General features: G+C 44.6%; 1 protein-coding gene across 2 annotated transcripts; it reads left to right on the top strand.

Moving 5' to 3' along the window:
- Positions 1-2,046: 2,046 nt before the first annotated feature.
- On the top strand, positions 2,047-9,322 carry LOC123145179 (uncharacterized protein At1g51745). 2 transcript variants are annotated; one of them, XM_044564525.1, is made up of 5 exons: positions 2,047-2,729; positions 4,243-4,451; positions 4,550-4,993; positions 5,075-5,227; positions 7,331-9,322. In XM_044564525.1, the coding sequence occupies exons 1-5, from the start codon at positions 2,518-2,520 to the stop codon at positions 8,686-8,688; spliced, it is 2,376 nt and encodes a 791-aa protein (XP_044420460.1). In that variant the 5' UTR covers positions 2,047-2,517; the 3' UTR covers positions 8,689-9,322. The 2 variants fall into 2 exon arrangements, with proteins under 2 accessions (XP_044420460.1, XP_044420459.1); XM_044564524.1 differs by having other exon boundaries at positions 2,048-2,729; positions 4,550-5,227.
- Positions 9,323-9,750: the final 428 nt, after the last annotated feature.

Here is a 9,750-nt window from a genome sequence, read left to right as displayed (position 1 = left end):
TAAGGCCCGTTGATATTTTAAATTAATATAAAAGTCGTCTAACAATTAATAGAGCATATTATATATAATTTAACATTTTCGGGAACATTTTCCACCTATATATTAATTACCGATAGTACCCAATATTACCCGATACTCTCTGAAACCACTCGGGATCCTCTTGAAACTATTTCAAATATCTATGAAATAATTCCACAAATATATTCTCATCACTCCTGTCCTACTAACACTCAACAGATCGTGATTGCCTTAACCTTGTGACCCAGTAGGTTCGGTAACTCATAGATCTGAACAAAACCCTTCCGTTCAATGATCGATAGCGGAACCATGGATGTCCATATCGATCCCTATGAGCACAAGAATGATATTCGAATGAACCTTTGGTTACCATGTGATGTTCCTTTTGCTTCATGATACTTCACAAAACCCGTGATGCATCTGTATCCTCCTGAGTTATCATCATGCTTACTATATTGTTATGCTCGTTACCGGTTTTGTTCTTCTTTCTCATTGTCGTGTTCCAGCATCCTTGTGACGTAGTCACCCGTGTCTGGCCAGATGATGATGGATCGTCACACCAAGAGGGCCCTAAGAATATCTCCCATTCGTCGGAGTAGCAAATCCCACTCTCGAGCTATCTAGTCCCTTGTCAAACTTTCCGATGAGCCTGTAAGTTGTCATTATGATCACCGTGTTACAGGTAACGTTTGAACAACCCCAAAGTCTACCATATGGTAAGAAGTGACGATGATACTCTCATGGTCTAAGGAGCAAAATCACATATTAACACTTCGTGCTATCACAATTGATTATAGACGATATTATCTCAATTCATAACATGCAAGTTTGGGTCGATTTAATATGATCGTTCTTCCAACGTCATAATCTCAATGTTGTTTTAGGACTATCATTACACTTAGCGATATCCTAAGATCCAGAAAACATGATCACCAACAACACTTGAGCTAGTCTTCGAGGCGAGACTAGGAACCTTTATTTTATCATATGAGTTTTTCACTGAATCACATATTCCATGATCATAACAGTTATAACATCAAATATACACACTTACTTATGAATAGGAAAATATAATAATACAATATTATTGCCTATATGCCATATTTCCAACAGTCATCTCTTAGTCTCAAGTATAATGTATATGCCATGTCCTAGACTTGAGGTCCTCACATGTTCTCCGGATGAGGGTCGACTCATTTAGGGTCTATCAAACGCTACTCCGTAATTGGGTAGTTATAAACCGGTGGAAGTGGCGGCCAAGAGGCTACGACGATGCGAGCGGCGTCCACCCATGCCGCGAGCATCGACGACGAGGGCGGCAGGCGGCGCACCTGGGCTGTAACCATGGGGCGGCGGGCGGCGCACCAGTGCTGCAACCATGGGACAATGAGCTGCAACCGCTTTCGGCCGCTGCTATGAGGCAACGATGTCAGAGCGACGATCCATCCACGATAGAAGCTGCAAAACAAGGTGGTGATGACGAGGGAGGGTTGTGCTTTGACAACAACGGTGAAGTTGCAAGCACCGCCAACGACGAGGCCTCACACGTCCATGGCAGGTGGGTCGGCGACGCTCGTTTTCACTCTCCCTCCCATGTGGGATGGTGTGATTTTTTTTGGGGGAGGGGGGGGTGTCGCAAGGAGGGATCAAAGCGGGGCTTGATCCGATGCTTGAAAGACAACGCAACAGACGCTCGGGATGTGACCGGCCGGGGGGCTGGTGACAGTCGACCGACGTCTAGTGCTGCCCTTCTTATCTGAACCCTCTGTAAGTTTTTCGTTCAGAGGACAAGTGAGGGGTTCGGTTGTGATGCTCCGTGCGTGTACAACCGATCCATGTGGAAACCCGGAACACCACAGGCGAGACGCCTCCCTCGGCACCCGGCGCATGGACCGACCCTTCGCGGTCAGGCGCTGGCGCCGTTCCTGGGTTCGGCCCGGGCTCGACCAGCGACCGCGTCGGTTGCCGTCTCTTGTCCCTTGCACTAGGATTTCCCCTCCTCTCCCTCCCTCCACGCGGTCCAGACCAGCCAAGACCAACAAACCGCTCCAAAAGAAAAGAGAAAAGAACACCTTTCTATTTCCCACTTTCTTTATTTTTCCTTCTGGAACGAGGAGCCAGAAGAAACACACACCGGAGCCGCGCCGGAGCCGTCCGCCGTGCCGGCCGCGAGCCAGCGCACCGCCGGGACCCCGCCCCGCCCCGCCCCTCGGAGGGTGGAGGAGAGGAGAGGGAGGACGAGGACGACGAGGAGGCCCCAGGAGTCCCGCGGGGGAAGCTTCTAGAAGCTGCCGGAGGCGGGGCGGGGGCGAGGGCAGCGCGATCTCGCCCGAGCCTGCCGCGCGGAGGAGGCGCCGGGCAGGGCGCCTCCCGGGTGCCGGCGCCCCCAGTGACTTGAATGGAAGGCAGATCTCGAGGGCGAGGGAAGCTTCTAGAAGCGGGCTGAGGAGGCGCGGTTAGTTCGTTAGGGTTTGGCCTGGCGGTGGGAGGCGGGGCGGGATGGGGGGAGGCTCGGAGGGTGGAGGAGACGCGGACGACGGCTGCTGCAGCGTCGGGGACACCTCGCCGGGGACCATCGTGTGGGTGCGCCGGAGGAACGGCTCCTGGTGGCCCGGCAGGATCCTGGGCCAAGCCGAGCTGCCGCCGTCGCAGATCATGTCTCCAAGGTCCGGCACGCCGGTCAAGCTTCTCGGCCGCGAGGACGCCAGCGTGTAAGTTCCCACTCCTGCCTTTTTGCTTGTCTTCTCAAGAAGAAGAAGGCGCCCTGTGAAGTTCTCGATTAGCACTTGTTTCTGATGCTTTTGGGACGCTGAGTTTAGAACTTTGATGGAAGAAACAATGCCTAGGCAGAGTCTAACTGCTATCACTAAGAGTAGCATTTGTCCATGAAATCAGCCAGTTGAATCCTAAATCCTGCTATAACTCCAATGAAGTTTCGTTCGAGGAGCCCGGGAGGTGGCTCCGCCTCTGGTTGTACCAGGAAATCTGTTTTTCATGCTCACTGTTAAGCTCGCTACCAGTTTATTTGCTTTCTGTGCATGCATTTTGAGATGAAATTTAGAGCTGTTCACATCATACATTAGGCCATCTCCAACGCCCGGCGCTAGGAGAGGGCGCCAGGGAATATTTCCCAGCCGATCGGCAGTTGCATCATTAATTTCTGGCGTCTGATGCGTCATAGGCGCAAAATCTTACCACGAGCGCTTGGCAATTTTTTCCACACGAGAAGAGACAAGAAGCGCTATTTCTAATTGTGTTTTCTTTTTGCGAATATATTTCTAATCAAAGTAAAAAAAGCGCTAGGCATTAATTGTACGTTTTCCCAGTGCCTTGTGTTCTTCTGACTAAAGCGCACGCTTAAAGCCTTAAACACAATTATGCGCATGTTAAGCACTAGGCGTGCTTAAGTGCCCGCCTAGGCGTGCTTAAGTGCCCGCCTAGGCGTGCCTTTTTGAACTATGTTTCTAATCGTGATTAGTACCGGCGGTTAGCGCCTAGCACTGGAAGAGAGACACTGGTATATATCTTTTCCTGTTTAAGCGCCTAAATAAGTGCCAACGATTGTAGATGCCCTTACATAGTTGTTGCACATTCAAACCCTTAAATTGTTACTTTTTGGGGACCTTGCACGGCCGTTTTTAATTGTATCCTGTAGCTAGATATCTAGTGAAAATTATTTGTTTTACGAAGGCTGAATGAATAAAAAAAAGTTGATGCCAATTTGTTTCACCCCTTATTTTCTGAAGCACCTGAATCATATCTGATTACGTATTATACGGTTCGTATATTGTTTCTGTGTTTGGTTTGTTGATTTTGTAGGAAACAATCAATTGATTTTATTTGTTTGCATATCTCATAGAAAACAGTAGTTTTGTAGAAACCAAACAGGAGGGAGGGAAACCTACTAATCTTCTGCTCAAGTGAAATAGTAATGTTTAATATTTTGCCAGTTACTATTAAGCATATTTCTTGAAAAGTCGCAAACTAGTTATTTTGCTAATCCGTATTCTGAATAGCAGCCACATATTTATTACAGTTTGAGCTCAGTTTCCTGTTCTATTTCGCTGGGACTGTTTTCTTCAGGAATTAATAGCTGTTAATATCATATGTTCTTTCCCCATGTACTCAACTAGTGTAAATTTGTCTTTCCAAATCTTCAAAGTTTCTGAGTTATGACAAATTCTTCATTTTGTATAAACTTTTCATTCTCTTATTTTTTCACAGTGACTGGTACAACCTTGAGAAATCAAAGCGCGTTAAAGCATTTAGGTGTGGGGAGTTCGATGCCTGCATTGAGAGGGCAGAGGCTACTCAAGGGACTCTTTCGAAGAAAAGAGAGAAATATGCACGGAGAGAAGATGCCATTCTTCATGCCCTTGAATTAGAGAGGAAACTGCATCAGACTCAAGGTTTCAGACCTGCCTACTTTTCTGGTACGCCCTCTTAGATTGACAACGTTAAATAAGCTTTTTTCATCCTTTAGTTACTTAAATAGGATGTATGGATATGATAAAGCTGACATGAAATGCAGCTTGCACGAAACATCGCAAAGACCTTGGAAGTACTCGCTACAAGAGCAAAAAGAGGAAAAGAAAAGATGTATCTGCTCTTCCTGCAAAAAAAGAAGCTGGGCAGTATTTTCTCAATGCCGATTTGAAGATAAACTTTTCAGACTCGCAGGGTACCTCAGAGAATCTTATCAGTAATCACATTGGAGACTTATCCCATGTGAGACATATTCAGGGTGGAGCAAGTTTAGAGAGCAAGGAGAATTGTACAATTGTGAAAAAGAATAGATCGGATGGAAGTGATTTCGATGAATCTATTGAAAAATGTGACAGACACCGACCACTTGTTCAAGTCTTGCAGAGCAGTGCAAACTTGACGCAGCACTCGCCGCACAATGATGATTACGGGGCTATCTTAATTGGGGGAGATAAAGATCCATCACCTGCCACCTATCGGGCTAAAAGAAGTAGATATGCATACCTGCCTAGTGATTCTGGTGAAACTCATAGTCATAGTGATTTACCTTCTGCTCAAATGGTTTCTACAGGAGCTGATTTTGACACCGAAAGTTATCTTCAGCATCCAGATTCCTCTTCTGAGGAACATACATCTTCGGACTTTGTTGAGAAACACGTATCTGAGTCTTCAGAGAGGGAATGCTCAGAAAGTGAAACAGAAGATGATGCGGAGCTTTTGCAAAGTACGTGTGTACCCCTTGTTAACTTCCCTCTTTTCATTGTTAAGTAGTAGGACTGTATGTGAATTCACATTGCCAAATATGGTAACAGATAATTTTTGCATCACTCAGCATACATGCTGTCAACATTTTATAGTTGTAGCATTGAAGTATCCAAATCAAATTTGACAAAGGAAAACATGTATTTCTTACACCTCAAACTATTTCCTGACTGCACATTACCCACCTGAACAATAAAACCGGACAAATATAATCATCAACTTTCAAAACCAGGTAAAATACCCCTGGCTGACTATTCTAAAGCGGTTTTGACCATTTCAATGTGGTTCTAGGCAACATGGCACCTACATGTCTGCCACATTAGGCTTCCTGTCTAATAAAAGTCATTGCATAATGGATTTAGTCAGAGAACTAGAAAGCCTTTCATGCTAATATCATCCTCCTTGTTATGTCATTATAGATCATTAGTGTCAAAAGGTGCAGCTAACAGCTGAAGTCTACTCAATTTTTTTAAAATCTGCATAGATTTTCTTTCTTAAAGATGGTGTCACAAATGTTTGGTTTGTGGCTAGAACATTGGTATCTAATCACATAGTCCCATATATCTTCTTTAAAACACAATCCAAACTTGGTAGGTTAGACCAAGTGCCCAAGAGGGTAATTTTTGCACTTCTGTTTCTGTGATCCACCTAAATACCGCATAGTCGACCCACCTGTATATGTCCTTGAGCACTTGAATCATTCATGAATGCGCACAACACAGTTAAGTGCACTGGATAATTGGTACTCCCTCTGTAAGCTAATATAAGAGCGTTTAGATCACTACTTTAGTATTCTAAACGCTCTTATATTAGTTTACGGAGGGAGTAAGTAAGAGGAATACATGTTGGACAACATGCCTATGTACAAAACATCATATGTATGATGGGGCACTATGATTTTTTTCATGACTCGTGACTAATTATTTGTTTCGAATGGGGCATGTCAACAATAAATCAGAGCCGTTGTATGGTAGAATGTGATTACATGAGACAAGCATGCTATGTTAAAAGGCAAGATCTAAATATAAACCATTAGATGGATTAAAAAAACTCTACCAATGGACACTAGCACCTTTGGAATTTTTAGTTAGAAGAAACTAGTGTGAGCTCACCCTGCGGAGCCTGCGGAGGCAGTCTTGGCGCAGCGGTAAAGCTGTTGCCTTGTGACCATGAGGTCACGGGTTCGAGTCCTGGAAACAGCCTCTTGCAGAAATGTAGGGAAAGGCTGTGTGTACGGAAGACCCAAAGTGGTCAGACCCTTCCCCGGACCCTGCGCAAGCAGGAGCTACGTGCACCGAGCTGCCCTTGTTGAGAAACTAGTGTGAGCTCACCCTGCGGAGTCCTAGCCTCGAACCTGGGTGGTCTCGGCACGCACTCGCACCTCTAGCCAACTGAGCAACGTTTGGTTAGCCATTAGATGACTTGATCGGATGGTTAGAAATAATGTTATCATAGCATTATAAAAGTATAGATTTCAAATTCACAAGGATGAGTCACCTTGTGTAACCAAGTTCTCATATGACAACAAACTCATTGAGCTATTTATGTTAGATGAATCCTGTGAAACAAGGAATATTGGCATTGCGTGGTTCAAGAACAAGTCTGGCTCTCCACTTTGGAAAGCTCTACGCACCTTTCTTCCTTTTTTAACACAGCTGTTCACATCTCTCTCCCCTTCTCTCCACCACGATTTCAAAGCACCATTGCCTTCAGCTTCACCATTACTGCACTGTGCACTTCTCTTCGCAATATGCCACCTTAATTTTGAGAAACAAGCTAACTAATGAGGGTTGTTATATACAATAACTTGAGTCAAATGTTGGTGTTCATGCACATCACATCGTGCCCCATTGGTGTTTCACTATACAGACAGAAAGATTTCGATAACTTTCTGTAAATAAATAGAATGTACCTATTTTGTGATGCATGTTTTACTATAGCTATGCCTTCATCATTACTGCGGTTCAGATTCTCTTACTGTACCTTGTTATTTTGTCCTAGTTTTCTGTGGAGTTTTGAATTTTAACTTGTCTGATCACCTTTCTTATGGTTTTCTTATGAACAGGTGCTAATAGGATTCTGCCTCCAGAGTTACGCCCCCGTGATCCTTATTTCCTTCGGACTTCTGACAGGTTTGGGCATGTGGATAATTATGATGATGATGATGATGATGATGACAATGAGGTGGCCTATTCTGCTTATATGCATCAATTGAATCAATCAGAGGAAGAGGATGGTTCTTCTGAGCTGGGTGTCTCCCGATGGCATATAAAAGGTAAACGTAATAACCGTAGCGCAGTGAAGAAATTAACCTATATGACGGATGGAAAATCCTGTTTGGATAAACCCAATGGTCTCATGAAAGGATCTGTGTACAACACAAATGGTATAAATCATAGAAAAGAGAGTGTGCAGACATCCGATCAGCAAGTGCTTAGGAACCAAATCAAAGAGGAGCCCCACTATGATTCTGATGAAACAGATCTATTCGAGGACACAAGCCATCCTGAGGTTAACTTGTATCATAGTCGAACATACCCATCATCCTTGAAAGCTACAAGAGATCTTAGCCGAAGCTACATTTATTATAATGACTATGAAAATGATTCTTCCAAGATTTCTCCACTTAACTGGGATACAGATCAGATATTTCGTGTTGATCGGAAGGCATATTGGGACGAACCTTCATTTTACCAAAGAAATGGCAGTTCACGTTTGGGTCGCATGGGCCCAATGTTGTTTGATATCGACTTGAAGGTCCAAGCCAGCTACCATGGAGAGCATGTTCCTCTTGTTTCCTTGATGAGCAGACTGGATGGCAAAGCAATTGTTGGACACCCTATCCAAATTGAAATACTTGTAGATGGTTCCACTGACCACCTGGTTTCTGGTGGTGATATTAGTATGGAAGAGAGCACAGGAGCTCCAACTGCTTGGCGTACAGGCAGGAGGACAGCCATGCAAAGAATTCCCCGTTCTAATCCTTTAGGAGCATCAATGGACTGTGGCAATGAAGGCAGGCTTGCATATCCAGACTGGGAAATGAAACCAGTCTTCAGTAAATACTCAACTTCTGCAAATCACCAGGTTAAGAAAAGCATGTCAAATAGCAAGCAGAGGTCATCGGCATCCAAATCTCAAAAGAAGCCATCCAAGAAGGCAAGTCTGTCAAGCCAGAAGGTCAGAACCCTCTCTTCCATCCCCACTGGAAGAAGGCATCATGGAGGTGGCACTCAAGCAAAGCCGCGTACGCACAGTGGCATTTTCAGTGACTTGATCAAACCAGACGGAGCAATTCCACCAGTTACATGCGTCCCCGCAAAGGTTGTGTTCACAAGGATACTGGAAGCAGTTGGCAGGCCACCTCTAGCTGCTGCTCGCCGTGTGAGAATGGTTAGTCCTGAGGCACGAGATCCAACATAGGAATCAACTGAAATGCCAAGTATGGTTGGTATCTGTGTCCTGCAAGTTCCGTGTACATTTATGTAAATTGAAGAGTCAAGCTATTCAATCATTTGGGCTGCATCATCTGGATAACTCAGGGATAGCTGCGCTCTTCAACGGTAATGACAACATCAACATGTAAAGATTGGTAACGGTTATATACTTCTAACTGGAGGTTGAGATCAATTAGGCTCTCAACACGAGTGCTTCTCAGTTCTCGGACAACAGTTCAGCCAGCGACCTCCACTAAGGGGGAGCATCCTTTAGAAGGGCGCAACTAGCGTTGGTAACCATGGCTTTTGGCAGTGTCTCCTGTAAAGTACTAACTTCAGCATTTTAGGATGTCTATTTATATAAACTTCTGTATCGTCATGTAGTCAATAGGCCATATATTTCCTGATGTCATGTATAAGTCCTCAATTGTATTCTCACCAGATCTCCGTGTTATTTATTGTCGATGGTTAATAGGTCCTCCGACTGTATGTTTGGAAGAATGTGTAGTAAGTTGATGTAATATGTGAGAACTACACCGGTCACCGGATGATGTTAACAGTCTAATTTTCTCTGTGAAGCTTACATGAATACTCGTGTTTAGTTCATGTATTCACTCTGATCGATACATTTCAAGTTGCAGTGTTTTACTTTTTTATCAAACCTCAACATCTGTTGTTTCAATCTACATCTGATGATGCTCTTTTTATGGTCTTATTAAGCCGCTACAAACTCCAACCACACTAACACTACCAGGCCCAAAAGAAGTAGCCAACACCACAAAAATTTACAAAACTGGGACACGATGATCTGCAGCTCAGACAGAGATCTTGCAAAATCCCACAGGAGGCCAAGCCAGGCTGGAAACCCTCAAAACTCCAGACTCCAAAATAGAAACATGACCGGTTCAGACCAACAAACTAGAACTACCATGACAAAAAGGAAGCAGCGGGGCAAAAGAAGCTTCAGTTGAAGACGATGTAGCAAAGCACTAGTCACGAGATCTACAATCAGCCACCAATCTGAAGCACTCTCGGTCTCCAGCCTTGT

This window comes from Triticum aestivum, chromosome 6D (assembly GCF_018294505.1).
Source record: "Triticum aestivum cultivar Chinese Spring chromosome 6D, IWGSC CS RefSeq v2.1, whole genome shotgun sequence".
Taxonomy (NCBI): Eukaryota; Viridiplantae; Streptophyta; class Magnoliopsida; order Poales; family Poaceae; genus Triticum; species Triticum aestivum.
Note: the sequence above shows the minus strand (reverse complement) of the source record. Positions and strands in the feature narration are given on the sequence as shown.

Coding starts and splice junctions, on each gene's coding strand:
- LOC123145179 (XM_044564524.1), top strand. CDS start 2,518: ATGGGGGGAGGCTCGGAGGGTGGAGGAGACGCGGACGACGGCTGCTGC. Junction 2,730..4,242: donor GGCCGCGAGGACGCCAGCGT/GTAAGTTCCCAC, acceptor ATTTTTTCACAG/TGACTGGTACAACCTTGAGA. Junction 4,452..4,549: donor CAGACCTGCCTACTTTTCTG/GTACGCCCTCTT, acceptor CATGAAATGCAG/CTTGCACGAAACATCGCAAA.